The 16,067-nt window shown below is 36.7% G+C and overlaps 1 protein-coding gene across 1 annotated transcript in view; it reads right to left on the bottom strand.

Moving 5' to 3' along the window:
* LAMA2 (laminin subunit alpha 2) overlaps positions 1-16,067 on the bottom strand; it is a 551,725-nt gene that overhangs the window by 34,383 nt on the left and 501,275 nt on the right. Inside the window, exons 49-52 of the mRNA XM_080929510.1 lie at positions 15,324-15,486; positions 14,508-14,652; positions 6,912-7,050; positions 1,956-2,076 (exon numbers count right to left, since the gene is read on the bottom strand). Of these exons, the coding sequence (XP_080785636.1) occupies positions 1,956-2,076; positions 6,912-7,050; positions 14,508-14,652; positions 15,324-15,486 (568 nt within the window). The remainder of the gene's footprint in view (positions 1-1,955; positions 2,077-6,911; positions 7,051-14,507; positions 14,653-15,323; positions 15,487-16,067) is intronic.

The raw sequence follows: 16,067 nt of genomic DNA, 5'->3' as shown, positions 1-16,067 counted from the left end.
AAGAGCAGAAAGTAATCTGCGTCCCATGAAGAAGCATGTAGAGATCTATACACAGATCTCATCTCTTCATAAACTTTATTTTCTACAACTTGTCTTCCTCCTCCCTTCTATCTTTTTATATTTAGACTGAGTTATCTTTTAGTTAGATTGTCTTTAAATCTAAGTTGTTTTTGTGTGTGTGTGGGGGGGGGTGTATTGTGCATGTGAACACAATGACTACAGAGGTCAGAAGAGAACCCTAGTTGTACCTTGTGCTGAAGGTAAAGGCAGTTTTGAGTCATATTCTGTGGGAACCATAGGCATTTCTCTTCAAGAGCAGAACAGGCAGTTAACTGCTGAGTTATCTCTCTGGTCCTGCAACATCTCTTTTTAAATAGAGATTTTTTTCTGCCAATAAAGATTGTTTATCATCACTTGTAATATCTGGAGGAGTTATACATTCTGAAAGTGTTGGCACCTATTTCAGCAAAACCATGACATAGGTATTTAAGTGACCTAAAATATTCATTTTTAAGTGTCTTGGGTTTTGTCTTTTCTAGTTTATTATTTGGTTTGGTTTTTGAGTAAAAGCAAAAAATTCCTTTCATGTGGGCTATCCCAGCTCCCTTCCACCAATAGGATCCAAGCTCACTGAATGGTACAAGAGGCTGGTAAAGAGTAGTTAATAACATCTACTCTCTCTTCTGATTTTTCAAATTTCACAGTTTTAGATGGGTCAGGTAAAACTACTGCACAGACTTTGTAATTTATATCCATATTAAATTCCTGTGTCCGATTTTAGCCAAAGATTCTTGATTCTGGAATGCCTTTACATACATACTTTTGTTGTGCACACAGCCTGTCCAGTTCATTGCTCTGGGCAGCTTTCCACTCTAGTGGAAAAAAGGCTTTTTTTGACTGCAGATGAGAGTTTAGACATTGAAGATTTAAACTCTCAATAAATGTTTCCTCTAGAAGACAGTATGGATGACTAGAGTTTTAATGCTTTCTGTATTTCTTCCTTTCTCATTAAGTTTGGTATAGGAGTCTGTGGCCATTTCACACAAACCCTGTAGCTAGGAAGACCCAGACAGGTCTGTTCCACTCTTGAAATCCCACTGCTCAGAAGGCAAATTTACTCTTTCTGGCTCCCTGTCCTTTCTTCTGGAGTGACTCAAAATGACGTGGGTTGGAGGAATCTATCATAAGGAATAGTTTAACATAGTAGGTAAACAAAAACTTTGTTTTTTTTATAGGTTCAACATTTTCTTATTTTAAAATCTCATTATTATAGACTTTCCATAAAATTCTTGCTTGTGTTTTCTGGTCATCTTTAGTTATAGCCATAGATATTTTTAGGAGATAAAAGTGATGCTCGGCATGTTTTCTCACACTGATGGGCCAAAATTGAAGAGTCACTATCGAGTGGTCATCCCTAGGCTGCATCATTAGCAACAAAGAAGAGATTCTGAGGCATTGGAGATTTCACATCTATCACAAGAGTCTTTGCAGACTCGAAACAGACATAATTTCAAAGGTGTGAGCAAGATGCCATACACCGGTGGGAGGGTGGGTGATGCTACTACTGTCTGTGTGAACTATTAATCTATTCTAGGCTAATGGTAATCAGGCTGCACAACATGGAAAAAGGAAATGAATTTAGGAAAGATGACAAAACCGAGAAATAGCATTAGTGGAAAGGAAGAGAGAGACCCAAACAGAGGAGCTAGTCATATGAAAGGTACCTGCTTTATACTTAAGTAGTATGTGATTTGGAAAGTGGAGTACCATTTTGGCTCTTCCATTGCAGTGATTGGTAGAATGCTTTTGTGTCACTCTGTCATGTATGCATGACTAAGAAAAGATCAGTACAAGTCTAACACATACTAACAAGGGAACAATTCTAGCAAAAGCCCTCATGTTATGTAAGTGAAGTATGATATAAAAATGTTATAGAACCTGTAAAACAGACCAACCTCCAGTGAACAGCCTTTGGTCACACCAACATAGTCAGGACTGCTGAGGATATTGTAAGGAGTTCTGGAAATTTCAATGTCTTTGAGGCAGCCGGAGTACTTTTTCACATTGACTTCTGGCCTATTGCGTGGTCAAATGGAGAACAAAAGAAGTTTCATTAGATGGGGGGCAGTGTAGACTCTGAGCAATGGAGAGAGCCATGTGGAGCAAACACACACACACAGGCAAGAGCATGTCTATCAAGGTGCACATGCACACACGTGCACTCAGCAAACCCTGATTTCGGATATGTGATGGCAGGATTGAGAGCAAGTCGGCATCACTCTGCACCAAGAATTCTGATGCTGTTCTAAGATAAACTCCACTTTCCAGGATTTTAATATGAGGCCCAGAAATCAACTCATTTATTAATGCTTCACATGCTTAATGAAATAAGTGCTTCTTGCTCCTTGTTTTCACTAAAGAGCAGATGATTGCATGGATGAAATAATTCAATTATTTACAAAAAGCTCTTAAAAGTCTTGTTTGACATTTAGGAAGAATATTTGAAAATGTTTACTTGAAATCTTCTTGAAGCTCTAGAGGTATGTGTGTGTGTGTGTGTGTGTGTGTGTGTGTGTGTGCATGCACACATACATGTGGATATGTTTGCATATGTGTGTGAGAGAATTTGTGTATATGTATGTACATGTGCATATGCATGAGAAAGTATGTGTATGCAAATGTGTGTATGTATATGTATGCCATTACAAAATAAGGCAACCTAATGTAAAATAATTCTTTTAATATGGTTGATATCGTCTCCACCCAAACCACACTTGAATGCTTGCTTTCTGCTCACTACATCCAAAGACACAGCAAGCATGCCAAAAATTTTAAGTCAATTAGAAATTAGTTCCTTGCCTTTAACTCTAACATTTTGCTTAGATTATTTGATATTGACCAAGTGATCTGATTTCTCTAGGATTTCATCCTTGTACGTATAAGTAGACATACTAGCTGTAGTGTCTATGAGTAAAGTCTGGATGTACTGTTGAGCACAGCACATCTAGATGTACAGTTGACACATACAGACAGGATGGGAATGGTGATGACATCTCTCAGGTCTATGATAGCAGAACTCTGTGAAGATAGACACGCCTGCTCTATACTGTCCAATTCATAGTTCCCAGGCATATGTGGCTACTGGGACTTGCAATGTACTTTGTGTGAAGGAGAAGCTGAGTAATGTTAATATTGTGTATTTTAAAGTTAAATGGCCTCCATAGTTAGTAGCTACTACATTGAAGAGTTGTCGAAATATAAGGGTAAAAATTGTAATTTTTCATTTCATACTGTTAATGAGCATCTGGAAAGTGTGTAATCGACATCAATATTGTACTTGATAGGCTAATGATTAATTCTCCTTTCAGCATCCCTTGATGCCAAATTTCAAGTTTTCATCTTTATAAAAAGCACATGGCATGAGGAAAAACAGGTGGGAGAGCAAATTGGACCCTGGCAGTCTGTACCAGGTGATTTATTTCTTGTCAAGTGTTTTTTCTGTTCTCCAGCTCCACCCCTTTCTGGAACTTCTTTATTTCCTTTGATCATCGTCAGTGGTCCCCAAGGTCCTCTTCTGTTCCATCAGTGAGTAATTATAAAGAACATGGGCAGCTGGAGGGAAGGGCTCTTGCTTATCATCATGGAAAAGTGAAAGGGATGGTGGACTTTATTTCCTGTGCTCAGTTGCCTCTGATTTGTCAGAGGAGGACAGGTCTATGGGAATTCCTGGGTTGAGGGGAGTTTTGTCAATACAGTAAACCACACCAAGCTTCTTTCATGGAAATACTAAGATCCTTTTCCAAATGTAATGATTTGGCAAAGTGAACATTGTGAAAGTCCCAGGAGAGGAGACACAGTACAGTCAGTGAGTTGCTTCCTAAGGTGACCGCAGGTCTCCTTCCTGAGGCTCACCACTCACGCACAACAACTACAAAGCGACACAGTGATAATCTGCAGTTTTGTTTATCTGTATGTTTATCCACTGAATGTTCTGTCTTTGCCTTTTACCCATCTTTGCAAACAGGGCATGACTAGTGTCAGAATGATGTAATAAAAAAACAAAAAAGACGACTGATTATTTCTCCTACATTCAATGTGCTCTAGTTTCTGATATTAAAATGTGGTCTTTGCTTTAAACATCTCCTAGACCATTTTAGCTTCATTATCTCTTGTTCAGAAATCTGGCACAATTAGGCTCTTGGAATGCCAAAACACCTTTGGCTTTGGCCAGGGTCAGCCAGCTATCTCCAGGATTGGATCAGCTACTTGCAAGGCTGATCATTCTTACTAATATCTGCCAGCAGGAATGGATGTGAAGTTTTCTAAAAAGCTGTGGAGAAACTATACTTAAATCCCTCTACTCTTAACTCAAATATTTGCTTGAAACATGGTATCTTCAGAGGTTGTTTTCATATATCTCCATAGATAGTTTTCCATATGATGATAAACAAGCAGCTTGGACAAGAAGTCCAGTGGCCATGTAAATGCATATTTGCAGGCCGGCAAAAAGCGAGAAGGCAGTGCTAAGCATTTGGCAGCATAGGTGGCTTGCTGAGCAACTAGCACAGCACAAGGGAGACCAAGCTTAAGGTGGCTGGTCTGGAAGCCATCTAACTATGGTTCCACAGAATTAGACTATATCCATAAGCTTGACTGACCAGCTGCCACTGGCAGGAACTGTGCCAGGTGTTTGAAGAAGTAAGCTGTGAAATTTCCTTAGAGCTGGTGAAACGACAGACACTGTAACCCAAGTGATGGTGGGTAAGCACAGGCTCCTTAAGTGCTGGGAAGCGTGAGGACTCTTGAGTATCATTTGTTCCTGAAATCTACTGTGGAAGCAACTACATGGGTGTTGCTGTGCCTTGGCACTGCTGCTGAACCCACAAAGCTGCATCTCCCCAGCCATGCACTTGAAGAAGGCATGCATAAATTTAAATTTTACCTTGCTTTCATACTAATCCAAGGGGGAAAAAAGAAAGAAAAAACAATTTACTTTCCATTGCATTTTCAATTAACAAAACAACAAACTTTAGTAATACATTTTGTTATAAGCCCATATTCTAGAAAGGAATATTAGAAAAGGACAGGACACTGAGTAGACAAATGTCCTCCATAGAAGTAAAACCAGGAATCAGAGGTTCCCCATACTGTACCTCTTCGACATTTTTATTTTGGAAAATAAACTCAAAGCTCTTGCTTTTAATGGCATGATATATGGGAAGCACACCAACATGGTATTTATGAATAGCTTATAAATATTGCCTCTCAAAACACTCAAGTTATCAGTACATGTGAAAATAATTTGTGTTTACTGCATCATCATACAGAGATTTGACTGTGTAAAACAACAGGTAAATGCATGGCCACTTTGTCAATCACAAATATGTATATAAGGATTATTTTGTAATAGAGAGTCATACTACAGCAGTATTGTAATTTAAATTGCTGAATGAAGAAAGTAACATTTTGGTAGTAAAGACTCAGAGCACAATTTCCAAAAATATACCCAAGATACAAACCATTCTCAATTAAGTTAATTCATGATGTGTTTGTGTTTTACAAACTCACTTTCTGGTAATAAAAGCCATCACTAGATTATAGTGAAATATTTATAGGTAGTCTTATTTCACTATATTTAATTCATTCTGAATATAGTTAATGATTTTTTAAGATAAATCTTGGATTTAAATAAGGACTAGATTATCAGAATTTGGTATGCTGCCTGGTACACAAAAGGCATTCAACAGTCATGTGTTGAATATATCTTTAGCAAAGAAACTACTCAGTTATAACCATATCACTGTTAATCACTTTGATGTACAGTGATCTTAATCATGTGATATTGCAGAATTATATTACTAAAAATAAATATGCTAATATATGTATAGATATGTATGACAACATATGTGTATGAATATGCACACATGACCTGTACCATGAAGCTTATCTATACATACCTATGAAAAATTAGCAATTAGACAATTGTCTGGTCTATAAATAGACTTTGGAAAAAACACCTTCAGTCTATATGGAAGTGATATATAGGAAGTAACTCTCCCCCATAATTTCCAACTACACTATTTTAAAAATTTTCTAGATATAGCATAGGACTTTCACACTCTAGATAAACCACCAATAAAAAGCCAAAAATAAAAAATGAAAAACCTTAAAATGTAGCACTTCTCTGAGGATGTCATAGGTACCCACAGCTTAACCAGATCACTCATTCCATCTTAACCAGATTCAGTTAATGTACAGTGCTTTCTAGATTATTGGATTTGTTTTCCATGTTTTATACTAGCAGTAAGTTAATTATATGACATATAAAATATTTCTGACTTTTTAAGTTTCTGTTTATGAACTAACAGGACTGTGAGCTAAAGATGTCTTCCTGTCCTGCTAACCACGGAGCATATGAGGAATTTTTAAAGTATGCTAGAACAAGCATATGAATAACAAATGTCATTTAGTATTAGGTATGTGGGAAAGCTCCACTATGCTCATATGGTGCTAATGACTCACAATAACATAGATTACACTCACAGCATTCTGAACACTGACTAATTTTCAGGAGCCTGAACAATGTCAAATGCCATTCTCTTTGGTAACTGTGCACAGAGAACAGCAATTACAAAACCCACAGTCAACTTCAGCTTTCATCTTTAATTACCTTCATAATACTTTTCAGCAGGTGTATATAAGAGAAATAACAATTCCAATCTATCTCTTCAACAAGAATGTCAAATTAATCCCCAGTTTCTAAATCCTGGTGTTGTTCTTACATGCAACATTTTTTTTTTGATTAGTTCTTTCTGTAGCTAAAGGTTATATGACATTGCTATTGTAATTAAACTTTGCAATGCAAGTGACCATTTAATTAAAACTTTCACTTTAAATATGAACTCGATTACCTCAAGTTTCTTAGAGTTGGCAGGCCACCAAAATATATTTTGTCATCTGCTTTCAAGTCAAGACCAAAGTTGCTTCCAGAAGATGAAGTGGCTACATTTTCCTCCTGGTTAGAATCAATGTCTACAATCGATATATTGGCTGTAATGGGAGATAGGAATATTCCATTTAATTATCACAAGTTTCACCACAGCTATGTTCTTGCTGACAACTGGAGATACATTGTCCAAATTTCAAATAGACACTGGCATTCTCTCAGCATGTGTATTACATATGTAACCATTTAATATACAACATTAATTCAGTATATTTTTGAAGCATTTATACTGGAGCAGGAAAATAATGGCTTCCACACAGTGAAGGCAGGTCAGGAGACAAAGGAAGGAAGTTTAGATGGCTATCAGCAAACCACTTGATATAGATTCTTACTCTGAAGAAAATGAATATTATGTTTTTACAACTATCTAACTAGAAATTGGGTAATTAGAAATGTTTCAACTCTTTGCCTCTTCCAATATGCAAATCTCAGCATAGTCAGAACTACTGAGGTCTCTGCTCATTTGCAAAGCGTTACTCGAATAAAATCATAGCACACACTAGTAGAGAGATGTGGATAATTGGTCTGATGAGGTAGCAAGATCCACATCTATTGTTACACACACTGTAGAGCAGGAGGCGGTGCTGTGAGTTATGTGGTATTCTCATGCCTTATTGCTTTTCTTAGCTCTCAACAGGTTTTCTCCTATGGAGGGGATTAGAATAGAAACAGAGAAGGAAGAAGGAAGGAGTTATAGTTCTACTGAGACTTCTTTGTTTATAAAGCAAATGGAAATCTTTATATTGTCAATTTTCTCACTCATTTCTAAGGGTCAGGCTTGGCTTCTGAATTAAATGATTCCTCAGCATGCTTCCACCTAGACCTAACCTTTAAGTACTTTATATGTTTTAGCCCCTTTATGTATATTGAAGCACCAGCTTATTAATTAGGTTTTGCTTCTGGATCTTTGCCTGGTAGAAGATAAAAATTACAGTGGGTTTGGAAATAAGCATTTGAGTCATAAGAGAATCTAAATGTTCGCTGTTTGCAACGTGAGTTTCTTCCATGTCCCTGGTTCAAATGCATATGGTACATGCTGGGTCAGTGTTGAACGTATATCACAATGCTTGGCTGCCCAGATCTTTCAGCATGCCAAGGTACTCTGTGGTATTCTAACAGAGGGGCACTGACAAGGCAATACTCAAATCTGTTTGAACATGCAAGATTATTATACTCCATTCATTCATCATTGATTAGAACTGAGATTCTTTGGAAAACCAAAAATTATCAAACTCTGAACTTCTTTTGTAGTCAACCATGCTACTCTCCCTCAAAAATCTATCTTCAATAAAATCAAATACCATAAACACATAAATGACCCTAATCAAATATCCTAAACTTCAAACCTTTGCACGTGCGCAAGTTTGTGCATGTGTGTGGGTGAGATGCATAGCTCTGACTGCCCTGTTACTCACTTTACAGTTACAGACCAGGGTGGCCTTCTACTTCCAGGGATCCATTTGCCTCTACCTCCTGAGTGCCCGAATTAAAGACATCTACCACTAAACCTGGCAAAATTCCAGTTTTGTAACAAGGCAAAAACTAAACTAGATAATATAAAAACTACAATAAAGGAATAATTGTCACATTAAGATATATTTAAAAAATCAGAATTCAAATTTTAATTAGTTTCATAATATACTTAATTACCTTTACACATATAATTAGCTCTCTATACACTTCCCTCTTAGATCAGATTGGCAGATAAGGAAAATAGATTTATGAAGATGTTTTTAAAGACTTTTATACATATTCTATTTTTTTCATTCATACTACAGAGAAAGGTTTATATGGCTCTGTTCACTGGAACTTGAAACTTGTCTCTTTGAAAAGTTGGAATATTTCAGTGCTGTATATGAAATGAGACACTGTTTCTATCATGAGCAAGCTGGTGTTTGGACATACTTTCCCTCTGTATCCATCAGAAGATACATGTAGTTTTAGAAGCCACTCTCAGAACCAAAAAGCATCAACAAAACTCAAGTGGAACACACCAGCTTTAAACTAACTCTGATGAAGGCTTGTTTACAGCCTTGGAGAGTGCCAGAGTTGAAGAAGTTTTGGGTAGGAATTTATATATATACACTATCAAAGTAGCTATCCCTATACAAATTTAGATTTGGTGTAATGAGTGACCATGGGGAAAACGGGTGTCTTCCCCTTAGTAAGCACAGCATGGGGGCTTTTCATATAATTTTGCAATCATCTCTATGTTTTTACACACCATTTCTACCTTGGGAATCCTTTTCTTCTCTAAATCCAACAAAAACCTAGTTATTTTCAGCTTTGATCCCATTCTGTGCACTCTGGGGGGTATGCTTCTATTAGCTGCTGTGCTTTTACTCTGGAGTTAAGGAAGTCACAAGCAACCTCACAGAATAATTCTGAATTTCAAGAGAGCAGTGTTTTTTTTTTTTTGTTTTTTTTTTTTTTTTTTTTTTTTTTTTTTTTTTTTTACAAACAGCAATCTGTACAAAGCAACAAATGTGGTCGCCAATCAAATGCAGGCACCTTCATTGCTATAGCCTTACTTCATCTCAACTCAGTACTTGATGTGCTTCTATCTTAAAGTCTTCTGGAATTCCCTCCCTACCCCTGTTTCAAAACCTGAGCACCTTAAAAACCATAGTTTTTATGAGATATTTGATGCTGTTAGTATTTCTTTCATTTCTTTTTTCTTTTGCCTTCTAAGGTATCAAACTCTCTAGTCTTTTTTTACATTTAATTTTCAATCTCTTCCTCTTTATCCTTAAGGAAGGTATTAATTATATTTATTAAACATGTGTATGTGCATATGTGTGTATGCACATGCACACATATGTGTCAAGGTCAAGGGCAACTTTCAGGAGACAGTTCTTGCTTCTGACCATGTTGGTTCTAAGGATTAGAATAAGGTCAGAATTGGTAGCAGGCATCTTTAGCTATGGAGCTATCTCACTGGCCCTTCCTATAGATCTTTGAATTCTTAGGCTATATTAATTTGCCCTAATGTTCTTTTCCTTGTTCACATCTTAGTTTTATCTAACACAGTAAACTCAAGTTCATTTCTATGCATAAATAGAAAAGCCAATTCCCCCAAATATTCATGTCTGGGCCTGAATTTTTATATTTGGCAAGCAAGACATCATTGTTGGCATTTTCTTTTAATGAGAAACATATTCTGAACCATAGTGGGGGAACTCTGTACTCTCATGCATAGATGAATTATTTTATTTGGTTGCATTGCTACTCCTAGTCAGTCTTTTAAACTTGAAGGCAAGCCCCTCAGCATTCAGAGCTAATAAAATCAGTGTCCTCACTGATATGGTTATTCTATGTAAGTATACTAATTATGATATTTAAAAAATATCGTTAGCGAGGTATTGCTGATTTGCTGACATATTAAACCTAGCCAGCTTTAATAGGTACACTAACAAAATTTGAAATATCCATACATCTATGGAACCCATTATCTCTTACAGAAAATTGAAGGTTTATATCCTTTGCCTTGTGAGTTCTTTCAGGTACACCTCCATAGTCTATGCTTCTGCCATCTCGACATCCACAGCACATATACTTTATGTGGCATAAATTGCTTTGTGTGACTATAGATGAGTTTGCATTGTCATATAATTTAATAAAGCTCACTCTCTTTGTCTAATTTATATCATTAAATATTTTTTGTGACATATGTACAGGATGGCATAATAAACCTCCAGTACTTGTCACTAGGATTTACTATTTATCAACATAGTTTAAAATTGTTTCATCCATACATTCAATTTTCTTCATTTCATATTATTGTTCACCCATTTTAGTGAGGTCTAATTTGAATTCCATAAAATGAGCTTGTAAGTGAATAGTTATTTAAGCAATATAGTAATAAAACTGTATAACCCTCAAAAATATTTTTTGTGTTCATTCATTCACATTATATTAATGGTTTGTTTTTTGTGGTGATGTAGTAGTCTATAATATGTATTTATAAAAGTTTATATATGTTTATATACATATAGATTTCTCATAGCCAGTGATTATGTTGAAGAATCATTTACTCAGAAAAACATACTTGCCAGGAATTTATGACATGCTAGAAACCAATGGAGAGCCCTGGAATATTCTCTCAGCTCCCAACACCTGCCTTCTAACTCCATACTTGCAGTTGATAGATAGCTCCTGCCTTTTACTCTCTCCCCTCTTGAGTCAAACTTCCTCTGGAATGAGTTGATTGTTATAGCACCTGCTTTCCCATGGTCCATTACACCCTAATGAGCTATTGCAATCCTTCTGTGACAACACTGTTACTGTTCTTCTCAATGTTATTCTTTTCAAACCACAATGACTTCTGAATTTATTCCGATGATTAATTCTGTTTCATTCTGATCAATTCTCTTATTTCCTGTCACCGTTCTATGGTTTATGATAAACTAAATTATTTTTCTTCCTTTTTCTTTGAGACAAGGTTTTATGTAACTGTGGCTAGAATTTACTGTGTACTCAAGGATGACCTTTAATTCTTCATCCTCTTGTCTCTACTGCCCCAGAGCTGGGACTCCAGACATGTGCCCCCATGTCCTGCTCCTCTTTCTTTGAAGAAATGTGTTCTTTTCCTACTCTGATGTCAGGCTTTCACAAGGCCTCAGTTTAGCTTTCTCTGATTATTTATTTCTGCCCCTTTACAGGGTCTTCATTCAACTACTGCTTGAATACTTGTAGGCATCCAGGGTATGGGACATCTTGATCTGATATCATCCTACTCAGATGTTTGAACCCTAAGCCATCTCTGACCATTGTGAGGATGAGGATGGTACCAATTTCTCCACCTCCTCTCTAGATTTCCATTAATACACATTGCATCTAATTGCTCACCAACTACAGTTTCCCTAGGCCGCTGAAGATACTAAAATTACCTTGAATACAACATGTCTCAAAACACAACGAAACTATTGATATTTTCCTTCAGTTTAGCAACTCCTTCAATAGCCATGCTATAATCTTGTTATCTAAGAAAAAAAGGATTCTTCCAGATCCTCTAAGCTTATTGAGTACATGATATTTGAGATCATCTAACCCCATTTTTCCCTCTTTGTTCCCATTACTGATTTTAATTTTATTCAGTTTACAGTTCATTTAAGAGTTCAGGAACAACCAACATGGGCACAAAGATACCAATAAAGTTGTTCTGAAAGAAATCTCATGGAAGCCCAGATCTAACAGTACCACAATCTTGGTGGAATTACAATCACCTATGGCTAACATCATTTTATTAGTTCACAAGGCTCTGCAGACTCACCCTGCTATCCAAACATCATCCAGAAATTTTCTAAAATCATCCATCTATTTAGCTTACATACATTCTAATAGCGATTAGTGTGGTTGCTAACACATGTCCGGTAGAACATTGCTGTTGCAATAGTGGAAGGGTTTATGTGATTAAAGAAGTTTGGGAAATATCTAATTAAATGTCCTTTCTAAACTATGCAGAGTTCTTATGGTTTGGGAACTTTGTGTCTCTCTTACGTGTGGACAGAGGACGCAGAATGCCAGTTTCCACAATGGTAACATTAGCTTTTTTCTTCCCTAAGGAGTTTTTCCAAGGAGATGCATCTTCAGAGTGGCACATCTTGTTCTCTGGCAGCCCCAGAATTTGTGCAACTTTCTTCTGAAAATTTTGCAGGTGCTTTAACCAAGGCCATTCTTTTACACTAGTTCACGTCTCAGGGGTACTTGATGGAGCTGATTTCTCCCTACCACTCAAATAGTTTTCTTCTGAGACTAGGTACCAGCGAGTTTTATATCAACTTGACACAAGCTAGAATCATCTGAGAGAAAGATAACCCAATTGAGAAAAATGCCTTTGTAAGATTTGTCTGTGTGCAAATCTGTGGGTAATTTTCTTAATTAGTGATTGATACAGCTTATTGTGGGAGGTGCCACCCCAGGGCTATGGTCCTGGAAGCTATAAGAAAGCCAGGTGAAGAAGCCACAGGGAGCAAGTCAGTAAGCAGCATTCTTCCATGGCCTCTGTATCAACTTCTGCCTTTAGTGGTGATAGGGAAGAGTAAAGTAAATTAACTCTTTCCTTCCCAAGCTACTTCTGGTCATGGTGTTTGGTCACAGCAATAGAAACACTTAGAAATGTGGAAGCTAGCTGTTGGTCATTTTATCAATTAATCATTCTTGTGTTATCTGACTATAAGTTTCTAGAAGGCAAAAATTTGCTTCAGATTTCCTTTAGTTCTTGAACAGTGCTTAGTAGAAGATTTACAAAAACATTATTAAATACAGAGTGTAGGGTACGGTGGTACACAGTTAAGTCTAATTTTTTTTTCAGATTATTACATTGGCCTCCTAAATATTAATTAGGTCATATATATTTGCAGAAGTATCAAAGTTTGGATATCAGATATTGGTAATGTCACAGTAAAGAGAATTATGAGATTTTATCCAAGTAACAGTTAGATTGTTACACCATTCTAAGTACTGAGAAAATATGGCCTTCCATCTTGGTTATGACTATACATCTTGCTTTAATTCACTTTCCATTGCTGTGACAAAACGCTCTGACAAAAGAAAAACAAAACAAAACAAAAAACAGTTTTGAGAAGCAGAAGGTTTATTCTACTTAGAGGTTAAAATTCATCACCAAGAAAAGTCAAGGTGGTAACTCAAGACAGGAACTTGAAGCAGAAGCCATGAAGGAATGCTATTTGTTGTCTTTCTTCCAGGTTTATCATTAGCTACCATCCTTACACGGCCCATACCCATTCAACTTTGGATGGGCACATCTACAGAGGGCTGGGCCATTCTACTTTGATTGGATATAAAAAAGATATCTCACAGTCATTTCTTGTGCATCAGCAGATAAATCTGATAGAGGCAGTTCTGGATGTGAAGTTGCATTTGCTCAAGTGACTTGAACTAACAGTCAAGATTAGCCATTATAACACACACACACACACACACACACACACACACATCATGTATATATACATTTACAGCATTTACATTTAAAGGTACATTTCCCATTCTCTAACAACAGATCAAAATAATCCCTTATATAATCAAATGAAGTAATGATTACTCTTAATAAGTCTCAGAACCATAACAAATGTCATGCCATTTTTTTCTCAGTTAATTCCTGGGACATATTTACAGTTCTGTTGGCATTCTGGAAGTGCATGGAACTGATAGCTGTAGCATACCACCCTACAGTTTCCCAAGTAAACGAACATCTCAACCAAACAGAAAAGCACACAACCATTTTCAAACCTGTTATAGGATATAATTCCACAGACTTTCAAAAAAGAAAATGACAGAGAATCATTTGGCTCTATAATCAGTCTTGTCTAATCCAGACCGCCTATAATGTAAGCCAAAGAAATGGCTGTATCATGTTTTTTTCCCCACAGAACTTGTGAGTAGCTGAAATTACAGGCAAGGCACTTCTCCTGATGATGTTCGTGGGTGCTTTGGATGGCATGACTTAGCCCCACCCTGCATTCTCACTTTAAAAACTCACCTTGCTTCTGAATTCTTGACAGTGTAAATGATTTCCATTTCCCGTCATTATGGTTTTGATTGGTGACAACGGAAGCCATTCCTGAACCCAGGTCATAGCTGACTTTTACGTGTCCATCACTGAGCTCTACACTCATGAAATCTTTCTATTAATAGAGTAAAAACACCCCAGTGAATAGATACACAGAGAAATATATGGGTATTCACTTTTTTATGGGGTTTATAAAAGGGCCTCATGGTTAGATTGCTGTATGTGTCACATGGGATAAGAACATTTCTGAAACAGGATTAGTGTTACACTTTGTAATATTTCTTGGATTATAAGTGTGATGTTATACTGCTAATGGCTACAATTGAATCACTGGGGTACATTCTCTCATGAGAGTATTGCAAAGGGGGTTCCTTTGGAAATGTATTAAGCAAATCAAACAGTAAGATCACTAAAAGAATTTACTAAAGAAACACAAATCTGAAAAATTGAGGGCAAGGAGTATTAGGAAATATCTTTCAGCTTACATCTCTCAAATAAGAACAGGGAGCTAGATTTGTTGTTACATAATTCCATCCTGAAAAAAATAACAGGATGCTCCTCATAAAAGTTATCTAGGATGGGATAGTGCAGAGAGAAAAATTAACTACATTGTATTGTGGCTAAATCATTACTGAATATATTTAACCATTCGCTGTACCATTCTTGCCTACCCCACAGCTATTATAAACTTCCCTCAGGCTTAACTGATATTTTATCAATAAGTAATAATTATATTGGTATTTTACAAAAAAAGTTCAGCAAACGTATTTCTGTTCTCCATGTTACCAGGTCTCGTGTGGCAAGATACATCAGGAGAGCACTTGATGAAAATGTCCGGAACTTGAACATGACTGTAGAGATGTTGGGGTACCAGCGGATGGGGCGGCTCACCAATGCATACCCTTCTCCATCAAACTGAATAGTCCCCTCACTGTCTTCCACTTGTGGACTGAAAAGAGACATTTCACACCAGTTAGGCCTCTCCAGTTTGTTATCCTTCAATGAACCACACTCTTCCCCAGGTCCCAGCTGTTGTGGGACACAGATGATCTCAGACATGGTGTGGATCCTGCCTACCCCCACCTCCACTGGCTACCGTCTTAGACCTCAGACCATAATCTCTTATCTGGACTTTCATCAGTATTTTTAGGCAAGTACGTAGTGGAAAATTACATAATATTTAAGTCCTTCCTAGTGATATTTGTATATATTGTTGGAATTTGGGATGAGATGAATGTACTACACCACTTTCCATTTACAAAACATGGTATAATATACACCCTCAATCTCTAATTAGATTCGGGCAATGAAAAATAACTGTTTTCACTCTGTCTTTATAATTTGTGTTTATCACTAGTATGTGACTATAAGAGATGGTTGGATATTAGGGGGCCAACTTATAACATTCATGTACTCAAGGTGTAGGCTAGGCCATCTAATAAACTTCAGTAACATTTGTGGGCTAAAGGAGATTTTCATAGAACAAAAGGATTCACAGAGAATATATGTTCAATATCCATTTAATAATTA

Source organism: Micromys minutus (genome assembly GCF_963924665.1).
Source record: "Micromys minutus genome assembly, chromosome: 15".
NCBI classification, from domain to species: domain Eukaryota; kingdom Metazoa; phylum Chordata; class Mammalia; order Rodentia; family Muridae; genus Micromys; species Micromys minutus.
This window is presented reverse-complemented; position numbering and strand designations above follow the sequence as displayed.